Consider the following 21,115-nt stretch of genomic DNA (forward strand, 5'->3'; position numbering starts at 1 on the left):
CCCCCCCCCCCCCCCCCCCCCCCCCCGCCCTTCGCCATTCTTAGCCATTGCTAGGCAACAAGAGCAGCAGAAAGGTATTTGTATTAAAATACAAATGGGTGGGAACTCAATGATTCTGGAGTATGGCCTGCAATTCTATATTCCATCCCTGCTCTACGTAGACGCTGTATAATTGGAAGATGGGCACGGTGCTACGAGGAGGAATCGCTGTGTTGGCCAACGCTGCAGCCAAGTGGCTGAGTGCTGCCCAGCGTGTGCATCCCAGGCCTGGGTTCCATCCCAGAGCTAAGGTGGGAGAGGATGCTTGAAAAGGAAGTAGCAGCTGGAGGAGAAGCCTGAGCCTAGGAGTACTGTACTCATGCAGGTGAGCAAGCAGAAGCTTCAGCATCACCAGTAGAGGCACTGGTTCAATTAGGAATAAACCACAGGCCAGGCAGTGGTGGTGCACACCTTTAACCCCAGCACTCGGGAGGAAAGTGGGTCTCTGTGAGTTCGAGGCCAGCCTGGTCTCAAGACCAAGTTCCAGGACAGCCAGGGCTACACAGAGAAACCTTCATACAAGCATACATCAAAGATTAAAACACACAGCAGAACAATGGATTCTGGGTCTGGCTTTTCTGTCATCTGTGAGCAGGCAGAAGATTAAAAACCTGGAAAGACTGTACCATTCAGTCAGCGTTATCAGATGAGGGATAGTTCATATGTAAAAGAACTGTGATCTCAAGGGTGTACAAGACCTAGCACAGTTGGTCTTCTGCAGAAGTCGGAGCTTCATCTCCTGGGTGTTTTGGTAACTATCCAATGGCAACAGAAAGCATGTAAAAGAGGAAAACTCTGAAATAAGCTGTAGCCAGGGCCCTGGTGGTGCTTTTGGTGAGATGAGAGCACACACCAGGAGGATAAATCCCTCACAGGCTCCAAAGTTTTCCCTAACTAACCATTTCCTTAAGACCCAAGAATAAAAAGCATCATTGCTTAATCTCCCCATGAGAGTGGTACCCAAGTCCACATCACGGATTTTGAAACACGTTTAAAGTTAAGAAGAAAAATAAGCAAGGAAAGCGGCCACTTACCAAGATCACCAGTGGGCCCCCGGAATTCCCGTGCTAAAGACAAGACGAGAAAGCCACCAGTTAGCAAACATACATTTCTCCTCATTATTTATACAGAGTTCCTAATGAGTTTTGCCAGAGCTGTCTGCTTCCCAAAGCAGCCAAAATCATGCCTATCACCCTCCCAATCCTAAAGTCAGTGTGGGTACAGAGCAAAGCAAAAGGACCCCACACGGTATCACTGAAGTGACCTCTGTGACAAGTCCCAAGGGTGGGTGCCAGTTAAATCAAACATTGGGCTCTAGCAACAGCGCATTCCAGCCCTCCCTTAGGGATGTCCTCTGAGAATGCTCAAAAGACCAAAAGGAAATAAGATCACTCTAAAGTTTTCTTCTGACTCTATTCCAGCAATACCTTCTGGGCTGAGAACAGACTCCCGGTGACTTACATTAATGATGGCATCTGTCTGGATATAGTCTATGTCTGAATCCTTCAGTCCCAACTCTTTGCCACCTCTCTGTGTGGTGCTGACAATCCCGGCAGTCACCGTGTCCTGCAGAGAAAATGGGCTGCCCAAAGCCACCACGAACTCTCCAGCCCGGAGGTCAGATGATCTCCCCAGCAGCAACACAGGAAGGTCAGTCTGCAAATGGGGGCAAGGGACAAAGGAAGGAAAGATGGAGAAGAAGAACAGTCAGCCAGTACCTGCTGGCAGGTGACACCAGAGAAAACATACACAGAGAGTGAAGCCCTTGGCTAGGCCTCCTTTCACGAGGCCCCTAGCTTGGGTTTCCTGTTCCCCATGACTGAACACCTGACTTTGGACTTGGCCTTCTCATCCCTCCTGTCTGATGGCAGTGACAGATCAAAAAGACTGGAGCCAGGCTGGGTGGGCTGACCCTTGGACTTGACTAAGCTTATAAAGCCCTATGGCTGGACCAGGAATCAAGTCAGGGGTTGGGCAAATATTGACGGACGGTATGCGAGATCTCCCCGTTCCCACCAGCATGAGTTCTGCAGAGGGCTAACTACTCTAGACCTCAGGTTAGAGTAGGCCTATTAGCCCAAGCGGGCCTGAAGACCTTGAAGCCTGAGAGTCAGGTAGGAGCCCAAGTGGAAAGCAACGCAGAGGGCATCTCCCCTGGGCCTTGTGCTGGCCACCCAGGTGCCTTGAAGGTTAAGAAGGTAACGCTGCAACCAAATCCCCCAAGAATCCCAGAACCTGGAAGCTCTGCAGAGAGAAACTGGGGCAACCTGCCAAGCCAAGCTGTTGAAGCCAAGGTAGCTAATACTGGGGTACACCCAGGCATTCTCTTTGGAAAGGTTCAGCCAGACAATCATCTGTTGCTTTGAAGCTCTGCAACTCAGTCTCAGAGGTGTGTGAGCTGCGGCCCCTGCTGCAGAGTAGGCAGAGGAAACTGATAAAATAAGAGCCTCAAGAGGGAGGTGAAGCAGAGACCCTGGTACAGGGGTACAGGCCCACGTGAGAAAGGAAATGAATATCAAGAATTGAGCCGGAACCTGGAGAGTTTGCCATTGCAGTTGGAAAATCTACCTTGCAAGAGCAGCCTTGGCTGCAGGGGGATGCCGTCCAGCCTGGTTCTGTAGCCCTTGCCAGAAGGGCAAACAATCTAGCATTGTTCCCAAAGGAAGGAGCATGAAGCTGCAGGGTCCCTTTCCTGGGGGATAGGGCGAGCTGTGTCCTTTCCCCTGTACCCAGTCCAGTTGGTGCCTCAGGGGTAGGAGTCCACACTTCATTCTGTTCTACTCTGCCATCCCTTTCCCTGACCGTTTCCTCCCACCCCTGTGCCCACTCTGGGGTCTCCAGACTGAGTCAGTCACCTGCCCTGCCCAGGGATGGGGGTGGAGCAAAGGAGGTAAACCAAAAGAACCTGGAGTCTGTACCACAGCAGCTTTGGGGATTAGGTTCTTCATTTACTACGGAGAGACTGGAAACACAGCAGGTAGGGGGAAAGGGGGCAGGAGTGTAAGGGAGGGGCATTGAGGGAATGTGAGGTTTCAGCGAAGCTCTAGGTTTTCCTTTTCTATTTCTTTCTCAGCTCCCCCCCCCCCCGCTTGGCGTTTTAAGACAGGGTTTCTCTGTAGCTTTGGAGCCTGTCCTGGAACTAGCTCTTGCATAGATCAGGCTGGCCTCGAACTCACAAAAATCCACCTGCCTCTGCCTCCTGGGTGCTGGGATTAAAGGCATGCGCCACCACCGCCCGCTGAAGCTCTAGATTTTAATCTCTACATCACTCACGACTTTGTTCTTTAAAAAAAAAAAGAAGCCTGGGACACCAGGGTTTAGGGAAAGGGTGGGGGAGGGGGGAGGGGGGACACACGTACTCTACATACAGAGAAAAGGCATAGTGAAGGAATTTAAAAGAAAATAAATATAGCAAATAAACTGTGAAATTCGCACAGGTGAAGACTCCGACTTAGCTCCCGACTACTCACTTTCGGCTCAATCTTAATCAGCGCGAGGTCCAGCTTATGGTCAATGTCTTTGACAGTAGCTTCATAGCGGGCCCCACTCTGGAGTTCTACCTGGATCTTCTGATGGTTGGTGAGGACGTGAGCGTTGGTGACAATGAGTCCATCCTCAGACACTATGAACCCAGAGCCACTAGAGGCAGGGATTTCCTGGTTGGTGAGAGGTGACCTGCACCGGAACAAGGCAATAGATGAACTAAGGGCAGGGACTGGGGAATCCAGACATGGTTTGTTAGACCCAGGAAACATCGCATTTATCAACCAGAGCCCCAGGAGTTTTCTCAAGCATTATCCCTTCCCCTGTCTATTTCCATCCTGAGCCACATGTAGCATGGCCCGGCCATCTCTTCTGAGCACAAATCAGAACCGGGTCCCGAGACCCTGCTTCCTCCTTCAAATCGAGCCAGAGTGACAACCTGTGGCATCTGCCGAGAAGAGACCAAACCTGGTGCTAACACTGTAAAGGCTCACACCGCTGTCACAATGTCAAAATCTAGCTCTTGGTTTCCGCTGTCAACTGGCGTGGTGAAACAGAACAAATTAAGTTTCTGTCGATCCAGGTTTCCTTGCGCACAAGCGATGGCTAAAGCTAAGCAGAGAACAGCAAATGTTGACTAGCTCCGACAGTCAGCCTTAAGCTTTGCTTGTGGAGTATGGGGAGGGGGGGGGGGAAGAAACATGGGCCACCAACGTGCACGGGTGAAACTTGGATTTAGAAGCCAGAATCCTCACGCTTGGCCTTTTGCGCTTTAGCGAAATAACTCTTAAGAATTTTTCTTCGGGTACTGGGCAGGAACCTGAGGTTTCCCCGCCTGCTTCGCACGGAGCTCCACGGCCCAGCTATATCCCAGCCAACTCTTTGAACCTGGGGTTTCTCACAACAGATTTGTTTAATGATCAGATAATGCGCAGCCACCATCAGGTGGGGTAGCTGACCCTCGGTGTGACCTTTACCTGCGGAATAACTGCAAGTGAACCACAGATGGCGCCACTTTCTCCACCACCGCTGCGATAAAGTTAAACTTCCTCCAGAGCCGCCCTGCACTCCTGGTCCCTGTGAATAAATGGTCCATGATGAGGGCAGGCATTGTTCCCTGGAAGCAGATGTCACATCTCAAAATCCTTCAGCATCTCTCCGTCCCCCTGCCTACGCAGGTTCTCTAGACTAGCAGATGGAAGGACCCAGACTGTCATACCAAAGGGAAGAAAAGGCGATGGAAAAATCCCGGTGAAAACGAGTAGAGACCACATTATCCAGGCAAGAACACCAGAAATAACCACAACAGGTTGATTCTCTGGAACTGGCGAAGGAGGGCAGACCCCGCGAGCCAGCACGCAAACTCAAGAGCACCCACTTTATCTACTTAGGAAAACTCAAAAGTATGGGGTGGGGGGAGGGCTGGGATGTCCCTCACCTCTCTCACCTGGGTCCCCGCAGCCTCCTTTATGCACGGGCACTGCCGGGGGCAAGCCCCGTAGTCGCGCGGCTCTGTTCTCCTTACGCAGCGCGCACAAGCTGGGGTAGGTGCGCCCATCGCTGCCGCACACCTCCGCGCCCTCCACGCCCTCCACGCAGCCGCAGGTGCCCAGCCATGCGCCCCCGATAGGCTCCCGGGAAAACGGGGCACCGCAGCGCAGCCCCGAGACGCACTGCCGGCCCCGGGTCCCGCCACACTCCTGACCCTCTCCCGCAGCGCACACACGGCAGCAGCCGCAGCGGTCGGGCACCGGCGCGGTGCCAGTCGAGCAGGTGGGCAGTGGCGGGCAACGTGTGACATCGCAGACCTCAGGACAGGGCATCGAGACTCTGGACCTTCTGGCCTCCACCCAAGGAACAGGCAGCAGCAGCCACAGCAGGAGAAACTGTGCCCACACAGTCCAGAGCGCCTGGGAGCTCATCCTGTTCCTTGCCCTCTTGGATTTCACTTTTCCAGTTACTCCTCTCAGGATTCACAACTGGCCTAAAATAAGCAACACGTTTTCCTGGCCTTGGTGCCGCCTCTGCCAGCCTCCAGACTTGTTAAAGGATAGCGTCTGGCTCACTTCTGCACACACACACCCATATATCACCCACCACCCCGTGCCACCCCAGAACCAGAGCCACCCACCTATAAGCCACGAAGGGAGGAATTCTAGTCATGGGTCAAGTGACAAACGTGACCACCCGCCCACGGCCACGAGATCAGACCAAGAAAACAACCGACCAGATTTCAATATTTCACATGTTTTTATTACAAAAACAAGCAACCAAACAGTTTTAGAAAATGACGTTTTGCTACATACCAATTAGGAAATCACACAACATAAGAAGCTGGAGTTTCCATGCACTTAGCTCAGTGCCTTTGGAGGTGTGTTTCACAGCTCAAACACCGGCTCAAACGGGACACGCCACACCTTCATAAACAGAGGACCAATGGGTCACGCTGTGTGTTTTTGCCAGACATTCACTTTATTCAAAGCCTACCTAGTATGAGTGACTGTAATTGACTCGAGCAGGCAATAACACCCAGAGAGAAGGGAGGGAAGGGGAGCAATGAGAAAAACAGATTTTAGAGAGAAAAAAAAAATCCAAGTTAGAAGTGACATGGGAAACTTAATTTCCAAAATGCTGCCATTGCCTACCAGATGGCTGTTTATTTGGTTAATACTGAAAATGTCAAATCCCCTGTTCAACGGCTGATCTGCTATTTATTCGGAGAGTCATTTTAGTCCTGAAGCAAAACCAGTTTGCTTCCAGTAAACTAAGATGCTGGGCCTTAAATCTTTCCCCAGGAGCTCAGCATTGTACCTGGAGAAGAGACATTATTCTACTGCTTTGACCTGAGGTCCCTCCCTAGGCCATGATCTTCCATACCCTCATCAGTGTCCACAGAATGAGAAAGGCACAGTATTTTTGCTAATTCTCACCTGATCTTGGTAAGCAAGCCCATCAAATCTTTCAAGGCTAAAGGATGGTGAGCCCTTAAATTGCGGAGAACACTGCCTTAGGAGCCTTGTAGAAGAACCCGACCTCAGAGACTGCTTTTATTCCACCAAAAAAAAAAAAAATACATTTAAAAAGCAGTACCTTTTATAATTCAGAAATCCCTTCTGATTTAGCCACAACATACGTTTATTCACAAATCCACACTGTATCACACCCTATTTTCCCCCACCCCAGGTTCTAGTTTATACATCGAACACTGAAGGTTCATGCACTAATCTTTGACTCACATTAAAACACTGTGAGAGGCCAGCTATGGTAGTACAAGCTCGTAATCCAAGAACTCGGGAGGCAGAGGCAGGAGGATTATCAGTTCAAAGTCAGCCTGAACTACGTAGCAAGACTCCAGCAAAAGCAAATGGATTTTAAACGGGGAGATGAGTATACAACTGGTCAGAAATCCAGACAGAAAGGGAATTCTGAAATAAGAATTGAGAATTGGAATGTTTCTGGACTTCACAAAGATAATTATGCTTTCTTAACACTGAAGCTATATTAACAACGTTCTAACTAGGAATTCCCGTGTATTGGCCAGGTAGAGTCACTGAAACTCTGATCTTTCCCTTTCTTTATATAATGTAAAAGGCACTGGGTTTAATCTAACGACAATCTCGAAATACTTAATGAGACTATCAGCGTTTAATGACCAGTTAATGCAGCCTAGTAATAGCCTAGCTAGCGGTGTGTTGCAGCGAGACAGACAGATTTTGCAATTTAAACGCCAGAACATGACATCATCTGCATGAGTCAGGAGATGAGGAAAGCTCACTCCCGAGCTCCTGACTTATTTTCATTACTTCCTCATCTCACATTGAGCAATTCCGTTGAGCAGCCAAAGAATTTTCTAGAGAAAGATTTTAAGTTGAAACCAGAGACAAAGGGCTTTTAGAATTTGGCGTTTGAAGTAAGCTGTAACCTTGGTCACTCATAAATAAATAATCCCCAAACCAAGAGTTTATGAAAACCAAAATACACAAAAATTATTTAAAAAAAAACAATAATAAAGGGGGAGGGGTGAAAGATAGAGAACAGAAAAAGAAATGGAGATCCAGTGGGTTTTGTTTTTTAGACCAGGAACACAAGGCCAAACTTATAGTGGGGGACAGCTCCCACACGTTGAGCTCAGGAGTCTTCAGTGTGGCACCGGCTTCAGGGTTTCAGCCACATTAGAAAGAACACACTTTTCTCACACTTACACGCTTCCTCTCACACTTACAGAGATTTGTGCCTGCTTTTCTTTTGCATTAACTATAGACACAGGAGTGGTGATTGGCTTAAATAATTAAAAAAAAAAGTCTCCAAGTCTCTTCTTTGAGCTACAAGTTTCTAACTAAAATACACATCCTAGCCAGTGATTTTTCCTGATTCAGCTTCTTTATTCCCAGTTTCTCTTCCATGAAAAATATAACCATTAGGGAAAAAAAAACATCTTTTGTCTCTCCACTGGGGAGTGTATAGGATCTTATCAGATGCTAGGGTTCCACCTACTATATGCATGGCTTCATTTACCGGGCAACTTAAAAGTATAAAAAGCAAGTCCATCAGCAGGGTGCAATATACAAGCACTTAACGTTAGACACTGCCCCTTTCTTAAAGAGCTGAGAGACAGGGGTTCAAGACCGGCTGTGCCAAAGCAGCACCATTCTCCTGTCTGGAAAGCATGAGTCAAAGATGGTGCCTCTCAGGAGCAGCTTCACCTTAAGGCTCTGAGATAGAGAGTGAATACACACACACACACACACACACACACACACACACACAGAGGAAATCATTCTACACTTAACCACCACACATATACTCAAATAACATGGTTTCAAGGGAAACGTCCGTTCTGATCTCCACGGTCCTGGCATTTTAACACTGATAACGCCATCCTTGCTATCCTCAGGACCAGACACACAGCAAACAGAGCTGTGGCTCTGTCACCCACGTTGAGAACACTGGGGGTCACAGGGGAGCAAGAGGACAGTGTAATTCCCACAAGTGGCTATGGCAGTTTAATTAGCCCTCATGACTCATAAGAGGTCCTCTCTCTTCCCCTGGGAGGCGTCCTGAGGGAAATGCCCGGAAAGACTTTATGAAGTTCGCCCTTCACTCCCCAGATTCTAAGGCCACCTCTCAGATGAGACCCAATCATGCTGCAACCAGAGTCTCCTGAACCCGAGGCCTTTCAGTCCCTATGGCAACCCTTTGCCTGATTTCCACGCATCAGCCAATAAACAGGGGTAGGTGAAACCAGCTCTTAGCCTGATATCCTGTATATAAACTGGAAACAAAACCAAGAAAATGAAAGAAATACAAATGGTGGGGAGGGTACTGGTTAGGGGTAAAACTAGACTCTAACCACCCCTCTCCCGGTTTTAACAGTTAAAACTAACCCCTTCACTATGAAACCTGGGGAAAGGAGGGCATTCAAGAGGCAACAGAGTGTGCCTGTGGGTCTATCCTAATGATTCCCCCCAATTAAATAATAACAAAAACAAAAGCCAGCTGGATGGGTCCCTCCACTGTGAGTGCCATTAGCCTCTGTCCTCCACCGCGGCAGAGAAACTGAGTCACAGTGACATCTCTCCGGCATACCACAGTACTGCACGTCACACATCAGAGGTCCGTATGTTTTCATCATCGAGGTTGAACACAAATGGCTTCTCCTTAGGGTGCTGGGGCTCCGACCTATGCCTGACCCGTGAACTCGCCAGCACCCCGGTAGCATTGCTCTGCCCAGGGTGAGGCAGGAATAAAGAATCCTCCGGAGCCGGAGCGTTCTCAGCTGACAGTGGCTTTTCCCCAGCCTGGGGGACAGGTGTCCAGGGTTGCCAGGAGGAGGCCACAGAAGGGGCCTTACAGAGAGCCCTTTTTTCCTCCACTGCCGGTCTCCTCCTCAAGATGAAGTTGGGCCCGCTGGCAAGGCTTGAGCTTCCAGGGCGAGTCAAAGAAACGGATCTAGAAAAGGATGGTTCCTGAAAGCAGAAAGAGAAGAAAAAGACAACATAGGGATTTTCCTCACAGTGTTAATCCCAAGGTCTCAAGAAAAGTTAGCCACCCAGGATCACCACCTCAAACAGGGACACTTGGCTACACAACTCAAATAAGTGTATCAGAGTCAGGGGTACCTGCAGTCCCTGCTCCCCAGGAGGCTAAGGCAGGAGGATGACTATGAAGCTCAGGGCTACTCTGGGCCACACAGCAAATTCAAAAATAATATATATATGCATTTCAAAAGTAAGTAAGTACATCAATAAATGCAGATACTAAGCAGAATTCACTACATATGTTTGGAGATCTGCTTGACACTGGACTTGCAGGACACATTAGAAACTTCATCTCTCTGTCCAGCCCAACCTCATGTCCACCAACAAACCAAAAGTGTGTGTGTGGGGGGGGAATGTCCCCAAGTTAACTGAAAGAGAAAAACAAGTGAGCCAGCCTATGGCTCAGCTGCATTCACGGCTGGGCCGCCTGCCTACATAACCAAATGAAACATGCCCATTCAAAGTTAATTCATCTTGAAGCAGACACTGTGGCACAGAAAGGAAGTGACTTACTCTGGGGTGGCACTTGAGGGCCTGGACAGCTGCTCCAATCTCCTGAATCCAGCTGCGCATGTCTTCGGGGCTGTCTGCCTGCAAAACATCCGCAACACTTACACACATTTTTGGGGTGTGACTTCAGCTTCTAAGTCTCTGGCTCAAGTTCCTAAAATCACATCATCCCCAGGTCAGAGGGCTCTTGGAAACCATGTAGCCCAGTGGCTTGCAGACTTTTGAGGACATTGTCCCAGCTGCAATCTCTCTCTCCATACCGTAATTAAAATTGCTCAAAGTGAAGCTGCCCTGAAGAGGAGGAGGGGTTAGGGTAGAGAACACCTAGTACCCCATCTTCTGCCTAAACCCATCACCCCACTTTCACCCCATCTGAAAAACAGCTGAGCCACTCCAGACTCCTGGTTTTTACCCCCAAAGGAAAATGGGGTTCAGAATGCCACAGCCCCAGGTCTGAGACTGGTCTAGAATCTACTCTCATCTCTCATAATTATCTGAACAGAAGACCCCCCCTCAACCCCCCTCCACTTCAAATTCCACCAAAGCAAACTCCCTCTGCAAACCCTCCAAGGTAAACACGACCGTTGTGTTGTCAACAGAAACAGCGCCTTCCTCAGAGCACAAGAATCTGTCCAAAAATTTCACCCCAGCCTTGGAGTGAGCTAAGTCCAAGATCAAGAGCAGAACCGAGTGAAGCATTTCTCGTCAATAGCCTCCTCACCCCAGAAGGGGGCAGCAGTGTCTCTATGGAAAGAGGAAGACGGAGGAGGCCTGGCCCCTGCAGGCCGAGCTGCCGGGCGCCTCCCAGCAGTAGGGAGAAGGAGTCGCAGAGGGCCCTATGTAGTAGCTACCCAAGAGCTGGAAACAAGACTTAAGTTCCGCTCTCCTAGCACCTTCCCCTAACCATCCGCCCAAACACAAAGCGCGCGCGCACAAGCACCCAGTCCCCACAGGCTCCACTTGCTCCTCTTGCTTTTCCATACCCCAAACCACTCTTTGAATCCTACCGGGATAAAACGGACCACCTAGCTTTTCACGGGGTTTTGCATTTCGTATTTTCTCTCACATTTGCCTTACCATCCCTCCCCATCACCCCCAAAACAGAGCCCCTTGGTTCGCTGCTGCCACCTGCAGCACATGCCAACAAAGGCACCAGGTCAACAAGAAAGACAAAGGCCCGCTGTGTGCTGCTCTGACACCTGCCACCTGCTAATTTATTTATACTTGCCCCTCCCCATGATTCGGTCAGGCAACTTGGCAATCAATGTAGTAGCTCTCCAAGAAAAAGGAAAACATATCCCTGGTCCAAAGAGAGTAGCCTGAATTAGGTATACAAACTTTTCCTAAGATCAGGATGAGAGAGCACCCGGTCCCTAGACCTACAAGGAAGAACTAAGTAAGCTGTGAGGTTTTACTGTTTGAATAGCACCCAGACTGTGGGGCCCTCTATGGATTAGTGATGGTTGCTATTTTTACTATTCTATGTAAGAGGAGAGCAAATAAACCTGAAATTCTACCATCATGGCCTAGCACGGTGACACACACCTTTAATCTCAGCACTCAGGAAGCAGAGACAGGTAAATATCTTCTAGTTCTAGACCAGCCTCATCTACATAGGCATTTCCAGGCGAGCCAGGGATACGGCCATGAGACCATTATCTCCAAACAACAACAACAGAAAAATGTATTTTACCAGTATAGATTTGTTCAATGCCCTCATCCTGAGATACTTATCTTTGAATTACATATAAATCCACCCCAAAGGATCAAAGGCTGGGCTGGGTCTCGGAGGCAGAGCACTTGCCTGGCACTTGCAAAACTCTAGGTCCTAGAACCAGTAATGAGCCAACTTTTAAAAAGGATCAAACAGGATAACATTTGATGGAGAAAAGGTTATTATGCATTTACCCCCACCAAAGCAGATATTGCAAATAATACTGTAAAAACTGAAAATATATTTTATAAAATACCTTCAGTAGATTTAACCACTATTTTATACTTTTATTCCCCAGTTATTTTGATGGGAGGGCAGAGGAGATAGCTCAGTGGGCAAGAGCACTGCTGTGCAAGCAAGAGGACCTGGGTTTGAATCCCCAGGGCCCATAGAAAAGCTGAGCATCTACATATGCCCCAAATGCTAGTGTTGGGGGACAGACAAGTGGATTCCAGGGCCTCACTGGGCAGTCAGCCTAGGTGAAACACCAAGTTCCAGGTTCGGTGAGAAACTCGAAGTTGAGGACCTTGACAGACAGCTTGGCAGTTAAAAGCACTGGCTGTTCAGTCAGAGGACCCAGATTTGATTCTCAGCACCCCCTCAGGGGACTCACAACTGTCTGTCACTCCCGTTCTGCTTGACCCAACGGCCTCATCTAGTCACCATGGGCACCAGACATGCACATGGCACACAGGTATATGTGTATGCTAAAAAAAAACATACACCACAAAGAAAATGATTCAAAAATAAAGTAGAAATCATAGAATAAGACATTGACGTCCTCCTCTGGCTTCTGCATACATGTCACAAGCTGCACATACACATGACTGTACACAACATGATATACCGCCATTTTAAAATATTATACAAATAAAACAATCAGGGCTGGAGAGAAGGCTCAGTGGTTAAGAGCACTGCCTGCTCTTCCAAAGGTCCTGAGTTCAGTTCCCAGCAACCACATGGTAGCTCACAACCATCTATAATGAGATCTGGTGTCCTCTTCTGGCCTGCAGGCATACATGCAGACAGAATACCGAGAATAATGCATACATAATAAATAGATTTTTATTTTAAAAAATCAAGTATTGCACTTGATTCCATTCAAGAAAGAAATAACATGAAGTCCATTCAGCCCAGGTGACCTACTTGGAAACCAAAAAGTGCCCGACACTGGGCCGATAAGAAAGGGAGATGCCATATGTACCTTCCTCTCTCCCTGCCCTGCTCTTATATGCATTATGGTCTCCAGCCTCGATGGCAGTTTATAAGAAGAGAGGCACAAACTTCCAAAATGAAATCCTTCACAAAACCTGTGGTTTTACTGCGGTCCAGGGAGCCTCTGTGCATCAGTTATGAGGTCAGCACTAACAGATGCAGTGAGCGATGGCAGACATCAATAACAGACATGCAACATTCGCCTCTGGTTACCCCCATGGCCCCTAAATCTCCAGCAGGTCCTTCTTCCCTTGATTTCCAACTTCCTCCTTTCCCAATAGATGTCATGACCCACAGGTTGAGAACCACTGTTGCGGGTGGTACCCCTGGCCTTAGAGTCTAAGTTATGAAGTAACTACCCAAGAGTTCTGGCTCCACACCCTACGAGTCCCTTGTCACTCTTCTCGGTTGTCCTGGCACAGCAACCAAATTCCGACAGGTGAGCTAAAGACGATTTCAGAGTTCTCATTCTAGCGACAAACACTCCTGTTGATAAACTACAGGACCCCCAGGCCCTCTATGAATGGGAAATGCAGACATGGAGACCCCTGCTCTGTATTGCAAGGACTGGCAGTTGGATTCTGTTTGGAGAGTTGTTGGAGATTGACACCGGGACTTTCCGCATTCCAGGCAAGCACTAAACCACTGAGCAGCAGCCCAGCTTAGAAATCTCATCCTGGACCCTGGCCAGAGCTGAGAAATATCTGCCTACTAACAAGACCGGTCCGGGGCCATTTCCGTCCATCTTGAAGCCTGACTGCTACCTGGATCTGTTCAACATCATCAGGCTTCCAACATTCCCAGTCACCCCAGGTTGGTCAGAGGTAGAGTATTTTTCTGGTTGTGGCTACAGCCTCTACACAGTGGTTCTCAACCTGTGGGTGGTGACCCCCTTGGGGGTCGAATATCAGATATCCTGTATATCAGATATTTACATTACAATTAACAACTGTAGCAAAATTACAGTTAAGGCGTAGCAATAAAATAATTTTATGGTTGGGGGTCACCACAACATGAAAAATTCTATTCAAGAGCCTCAGCATGAGGGATGTTGAGAACCACTGCCCTACAGCATAAATTCCGGACACAAGCAAGTCCCGAGTACCAAGTACTCTCAATCAGCTCCATAATTCCCTGAGTTTCTGATCCTGAATGGATCATTTACCTTTGAAGCTCCTGTCTCCTCATGGGACAGATGGGAGATGAGACCCAGAGAGATTGTGGAGAATTATGTGATATACACTTCCGGCCAGCGCCTGCTCAGCAGTGTCCCCCGGAACATCTAAGCCACAGCAGCTGCTTCTCATGAGTTGCACAGAGCGCTACAGAGTGAGAGGACAGAGGGAGTGCGGGTGGTGTAGCTGAGCCCGAACCCCTAGCATCCGAATGATGGGAACCCAGCCTTGGTCCTTCCCTGCCCAGAGCACTCTCCTCAGCCTCACCCTGCTTGCTGGTCACACCCCCAGACCGGACAGATGGACAGACGGTTCGTGCAAACATACTCCTCACGACTGAGGGATCAGGCCAGAAAGTCACTTGAGTGCAGTGCACCAGCCCTCTGGCCCCGCAGAACAAACTGTACAAGTGACAGAGTTCTCCCACCGTTAGCAAGAACTGCAGTGATTTTTATAAAACAAGAGGCCAACATAGAAACTACAAGTCCAATTTATCCAGAGGCAGGTATTCTGCAGACTTTATATCAAATGAGTCAGGGGGACAAGGAAATATCATTTCTTTTTGACAACAACCAATATTGAGCTCTTAAAATAAAAAATAAAAAAAAAAAAAAACAGAATTCCAGAAAACTCCCCTCTAACAGCAGGAGCTCAGCATCTTCCCATGTTCAAAGACTTCACTAATGCTACCAATAAATGTGACTCTTAGAATGTTACATAGTAACATATGTCAACACTTTGAGGATCTGCACTGTTTGCTCAGAGCAGTATTTTCCAAGTGATGTACAAACTGGGTAAGAAGCATCTACTTGAATGGTGACCAGTGATCTTAGCGATGCCTACGCAAATGTATTGATAAGGTTCCAGACTACACTGCACCTAAATATTAAGAAATCACTATCTTTCAAATTCTGGTAAGAAACAGACAAACAAGATACCTGAAACTATCTAAAAGGATACATTGAAATAATCCCTTTGTCTAAATACTTAATTTGCTTAAGGCCAGATCTTCAAATTCTTCAAAGTAATACAAGGTCACGGACAGCACGCTGAGCTAAGAGTGAAGTTCCTATTGTCTGCCATGAAAGAGATGCAGAGAAGATGCTTAGGAAATCATCCTAGCCTTGCTATTTTTAGAACAGTTCTTTTCACAGGTATCTTTTTAATTTATCATGAGTTTATAGTTGTAATTTCTAAGTGAATCAACAAACATGTTTATTGGTTTCATCCATCCTTCTCTAACACACCATTCTCTGTAAGTCAAGTGCTACATATGAATTTGACCTTCACTCGTTTATGTATTCAGAGAGATGCTAGTGTCCTTCATTCTTAGAAGTTTAGAGAGCAAAAGGGAAGGAGTAGAGAAACGCTGAGAACATTGGGATATGCTGGTCCCTGTCCAGCAGATTTCCCTCTGTATAATCTACCAAGCCTGTGATTTCAGTTGCTTGATTACTTAGCTTAAAGATCAGCTCGGTCTAATTCATGACCCCAGCACCTCAGACCATGCCCAGAGCCTTGGCCATACTCTACAAATATGAACTCTAACACTAGAAACTCGTGTTAAAGTCCAGGCTAGTCCTGGTGTCTGAATGGTAGAAGTTCTGGAGAAGAGCTAGATTCAAGAGCAAAGTGACCCCCTCCATGGTCTAGTCTGTTCCCCAGCCTCCCTGGACAGCGTGCTTGTCCCATTGAGGATGGCCTGAAGATGCTTAAATCAGCCAGCATGGCTGCTGGCCTAAAGTGAAAAAAGCGTACACACACACTCTCACACTCACATACACACTCAAGCGGGGGTTAGGCCTCATCCTTTTACGGGAGTGCTTCTGCGGGCAAAAGAAAAGAAAGGAAGTGGGAAGCCTCCAAAACTCCACTTGGGAAGGCTGCCTACTTCACCGCTCAGAATCCCACATCGGCCTCACACTAGATATCAGCACATTTTGTGGGCTCCTGGGTAGCCTAGGCCGACCACTTGGCCCTGGATGTCTTCGCCCTGCTTAGCAATCTGCCTTGTTAGCTGCTGTGAGTTCATACTGGATTGGGAGCACTCCAGATCTGGGGGTGGGGGAGCTCCTGGTAAGTGAACCCCGTCAGAGCCCCAAACAATGGCTTTCTCTGTGCAGCTGGCTATGCACCTGTGCCCGCCACAGGGCCCTCTGTGCTTCTGTCTTTCTGCACACAGTAATGTTCATACACAGGCAGGACTTATAAATACCCTCCGGAGCAGAAGTGAAACTACCCACCAGTTCCCCTTTTCTCTGCTTAGCTGGAGCTCCGCAGCCGAGCGCAGCTGCGACAGGCACACATACCCCGGCACGGTTGATTGGCCTGTCTGTAGTATCCTAGCATAGGGAAACTCCTCCTCAGAATGAAGAGGGACACAGACTGACTAAGGGACTGAACTGATCACTGAGGAACTACAAGCTAAATGAAGGGAAAACAGGGACAGGGGTGGGTGGGGGTGGCATTCACGCACATTCGCGGAGAAGGGATGCTGGTCTTGGGATGAGTGTTTACCTGTACGTAGAATGTCCTGGAGGTGGTTATGATTTCAAACAGGTTGTCCCTCATTAAGAGATCGCTAGGCAGGGAAAGAGAAAGAACATTATATCAGGCATTGTGAGTACTTTCTTTTGTACATCATTCCCTGAAGTTTTCTCAATCACCCACTAATGCAACTCAAGACTTTCTCCTCTCTGTGGGTAAGGAAGTCCAGGCTCAAAGACTTTAAATGCTATGTCCGTTCAAAGTACTAGAGATCACCGCCCATTGAGCCCAAATATGCCTCTTCTAAGGGAGCCAATGCCATTTCTAAACCCTTCCTTCCCCCTGGGCTCCACCCACAGCTCTGAGTTCCTGCTCTTGGCCTCAATACACCCTCCCAGGGGACAAGGAGCTAAAGGCAGAAACAGAAATCAAGAGTAAAACGACTTTAATATTTGCTTCCCAGGAAGCTGTTTGGCATCCTTGGCCCTCAGAGAAATGCAAATTCAAATTATTTTGAGATTTCACCTCACCCCAGAATGACCCACAAGCAAGAAGATAAAAAAAATGCTGGCAAATGGGGAAAGGTGAACCCCTACTTACTAATGGGGTGAGTGTAGACTGGAACAGCCACTGTGGAAATCAGTTTGGAGGTTCCTCAAGAAAGTAAAAATAAAACGACCCTATGACCCCTCTAACCTACCCCTGACGTGTGCCGGACAGACTCAGAGTCCTACCGTGGAGAGACTTGCACACCCCCGGCAATCACCGCATCACTAACGATAGCATGGAGCACAGAAATGGTATCAACCTTGCCGTCCATCAACCGATGGACGGTTCCCAGACACAACAGAGTGTGTTTGGTTGTAAAGCAAAAGAATGGGGATGGATAGATGGCTCAGCAGTGAAGAGCGCTCCCTGCTGTACCGGAGGACCTGAGCTCAGCTCATAGCATCAACATCAGGAGGCTCACAACCACCTCCTGTATCTCCCATTCCAGGGGATCTGACATTCTCTTCTGGCCTCCCCAGGTGCCTGCACATAGGTGGCACACACTCACAGAGATAGCCTAGCTCCGCATGAATAATAAAAGGCAAAATTAATTTTAAAAAGAGGGAGATGGTCATGGAATTTGCAGAGAAGCAGATGGAACTGGAAATTATTATATTAAGCAAAGTAATTCAGACTGAGAAAGGCTGTGCCATGTTTTCTCTCACAGCTGGATCCTAGACTTTCGTTTTTGCACGTGTGTAAATTTACAAGTGAGGGCAAGTACCACGCTGTGAAACATCCACAGAAGTTGGCAAGATGGCTCAAGGGGGGGGGGAGGAACTTGCCACCTACCAAGTCTAACAAGGCAGAAGGAGAGAAGCAACTCCTACACGCTGCCTTTGGGCCTCCGCATGCACATGTGTGTGCGCGCATCCACACATGATTCAACGGGCAAACAATGTGTGAAACAACTTTTTTTTTTTTAAGACAGGGGACCATGAAGGGGGAAACAAAGAGGGTGTGAGAGGTGGAACAGAACAGGGATGACCAGGGATCAAGGAACCAACGTGGAGAGTGGGAAGAGGAGGAGGATGGCAGACAAGGAACAACCAAAACAAAGCATTATGAAAATGACATGTTGCAACCTATTCCTTTGTACGCTTGTATAAAATAAATTTAAAAATTAGTTTCCTTCATTGGAAAAAAAAAAAAAGACCTGCGTCTGGGGATAGGGTGTAATTTAGTGGGGGTACACCCAGTATGAGACAAACAAATAATAATAATAAGCTTCAGAGAGAGAACGGAGAGAGGGCATGAACTTGACGGAGATCAGGGAGGGAAATGTGGAAGGGTTTGGGAGAATAAAAGGGAAGGAAGAATTATTGGGATCAAATTGCAGTCTCGAAAAGAAAGGAGCGACGAGCTTCAAAAGGGACGCGGGTTTTGGCAGAGGGCTCCTGCCAAGCAGAGGGCAAGCGGTGACGACACAACCCCGAACTGGCTGGAGTTGCTGTCTATGTTCACCGCCTGCCGTGTGCATCCAGTCGCTATGGGGACCGGATGAGGAGCAGAGACGTAATTGCTACCAGCAAAAGCACCTGAGGAGGCGAGGCCAGATGCAGGTAAGACTGCATTCCAGGTTAGCAAAGAGCCTCGTGCTGAGGAAGGGTTGGTCACAGGCAGAAAACGTCTTCCAGAATGAAAACACACAAGTGACACGGCCAGTGACAAGTCCCCCAGGCAGAGCGGGGGACATGACTTAAGACGAGGTAGGGCGCATGGACCTGTGAGAGAAAGTCTTGCGGACATGGACTATAAATGTTGTCAGACCTTCCGTGAGAAGTGAAAACAAAAAGATGCTTAATGATCATCATCAAAGGCACAGCTCGAATTGCACAGACCACTTGAAATACATCCCACCAACTACCACTCCTACTTCCTGAACTGCTGCGTAGGGACAGCTCTCTAAGAAGATGCCTCTGTAAGACCAGGCTATGGGCAAGCCTATAAGTGCATTTTCTTAATTAGTGACTGGTGTGGAAGAGCTCAGCCCCACTGTGGGTGGTTCCATCCCTGGGCAGGGAGTCCTAAGTCTGTAAGACAGCAGACTGAGCCAGCCATGTGAGCAAGCCAGTAAACAGCACCCTCCACGGCCTCTGCATCAGGTCTTGACTCCATGTACCTGCCCTCTGATGCCCTTTGATGATGAACAGTGACGTGGAAGTGTAAGCCAAATAAACCCTTTCCTTCCCCAGCTTGCTTTTTAGTGCTTTGAAGCAGCAACAGAAAGCCTAACTCAGATGGGGTTAAATGCTTTAACCTTCTAGCTTCATGCAGATGTGGTTAAGTCCTGCAGTCCACTGAGATGAGAAGCAGGATGGAAGCTCCGCCCCTTTCATACCCACTGCCCAGGCTGCATGCTGCTTTCAGTTCAGTTCGATTCATTTCGACAGCAACCATTGATTACAGCTGTCCCGAATTTCCCCAATGGCCCCAGAGAGGCTCCACCATCTGACAGAGTTGAGGCCCCGAAGCCACAGCCTTCCCTGTGGACTTCACCTCCCTGACTCAGTATGACTCAGGCAGACTTAGAGGTAGGGTGTTTTCAAGACTCTCAGGCTGAACCCTACCCTAGCTCTCTAAGCTGGGCAAGCATGTCCTAGTCACCCCATAGGCTGCTCATAGATCTACCCAGGCCCTCCAGGGTCAGGAGCAATCAATGATCTCTCATGACCCAGTCATGCTGAGTTCTGCCCTCTGGAGCCACACTCGGGGCAATGTCTAACTATAGCTACTTCCGCGAATTGCAAATTCTCCCCGGGAGCCGCCCCGGTCTTCTGAGCCTACAGCTGCTATTGGAAAAACTTAGTACAGCATTTCTGAGTCTGCTTCTTTGGATCAGACAGCATGTGTGTTTATGTAGGATGGTGCCGTGCTTTCACAGGACAGCAGGATGCTTACCGCTGTAGGCCTCAGGGCCTACAGGGGGAGAGAGTTCAAGCACAGTCTGGACAGACTACAGACTCATGGCCAAAATGATGGGATTGGGCTCTATTAAGGTTCACTTGTCCACGAGTATTTGGGGCTGGGTATGGGACATTGTCTTGTCAAGTCCTGAATCACCTCACGCACCATGTACTCAGAAGGGATGTTTCCTAGAGGAAAGAACAAATAAAAATACCTGTTCCGCCAGTGGTAGTAACTTAAGGGTGTTGTGAATCGCCCCATGGAGCCTCAAGAACAAAGGACGAATGCCAGGCGGTGGTGGCGCACGCCTTTAAGCCTAGCACTCGGAAGGCAGAAGCAGGTGGTTCTCTGAGTTTGAGGCCTGTCTATTCTACAGAGGAGCTCCAGGACAGCCGGGACTACACAGAGAAACCCTTACTTAAGAAAGCAAGAACAAGGGAGGAAAGGCCTGAGATCTTCAGACAATGGCGAGTGTGAAGCCAGTGAAAGGCCAGGCCCCATCTGAGCCCCGGACCCTGAGACCAAGGACCTGACTGACACCTGAGATACGCCTAAGCGACACTCTCTGCTCCCACAAGAAGTTACCATGCAGGCTCATCTTAGGAGCAAGAGTAGGGGAAGGGGGAGGAGGCAGAAATTTTTTCAATAAAAAAAAAAAAAGATCATCGGTGCCATGTTGTAAGAGACAGCTCTTCTCCTCATTCTCTGACTTAAATTAAAAGTCTTAATCCACGGCAAAAATAAATTAATAATAAAAAAGAGTAGGGGAAGGGAAGAGGGCACTTGGCCCAGGGTAATCTCAACCCTGAGTCAGTTCTGATGCACCCAGGCAACCACACTCATAAACAGAGCCTGAAAAGAGGTAATAAACGAAGATTTAGAAAAGACAGAGGGTCTGCTCAGAATGAATAAGAAGGGGCTGAAGAAGCGGGTAGTGGTGGTGCATGTCTTTACTCCCAGCACTTGGAAGGCAGAGGCAGGCGGATCTCTGTGAGTTC

General features: G+C 48.4%; 2 protein-coding genes across 4 annotated transcripts in view; both read right to left on the reverse strand.

Annotated features, from left to right (window-relative positions):
- Htra4 (HtrA serine peptidase 4) overlaps positions 1-5,494 on the reverse strand; it is a 14,070-nt gene extending 8,576 nt beyond the window's left edge. Inside the window, exons 1-5 of the mRNA XM_050146854.1 lie at positions 4,970-5,494; positions 4,500-4,599; positions 3,510-3,714; positions 1,501-1,695; positions 1,074-1,106 (exon numbers count right to left, since the gene is read on the reverse strand). Coding sequence (XP_050002811.1) covers positions 1,074-1,106; positions 1,501-1,695; positions 3,510-3,714; positions 4,500-4,599; positions 4,970-5,444 — 1,008 coding nt within the window. The 5' untranslated portion in view covers positions 5,445-5,494. The remainder of the gene's footprint in view (positions 1-1,073; positions 1,107-1,500; positions 1,696-3,509; positions 3,715-4,499; positions 4,600-4,969) is intronic.
- A 265-nt stretch (positions 5,495-5,759) lies between these two features.
- The window catches only part of Plekha2 (pleckstrin homology domain containing A2), a 58,620-nt gene continuing 43,264 nt past the window's right edge, over positions 5,760-21,115 (reverse strand). For all 3 annotated transcript variants that reach the window (XM_050146830.1, XM_050146831.1, XM_050146829.1), the window contains 3 exons: positions 16,692-16,755; positions 10,074-10,151; positions 5,760-9,488 (listed from right to left, as the gene is read on the reverse strand). In XM_050146830.1, coding sequence (XP_050002787.1) covers positions 9,123-9,488; positions 10,074-10,151; positions 16,692-16,755 — 508 coding nt within the window. In that variant the 3' untranslated portion in view covers positions 5,760-9,122. The remainder of the gene's footprint in view (positions 9,489-10,073; positions 10,152-16,691; positions 16,756-21,115) is intronic.

The sequence above is a fragment of the Alexandromys fortis genome, unplaced genomic scaffold, assembly GCF_014885135.2.
Source record: "Alexandromys fortis isolate MF-2015 unplaced genomic scaffold, M_Fortis_MF-2015_v1.1 scaffold_55, whole genome shotgun sequence".
In the NCBI taxonomy this organism is placed as follows: domain Eukaryota; kingdom Metazoa; phylum Chordata; class Mammalia; order Rodentia; family Cricetidae; genus Alexandromys; species Alexandromys fortis.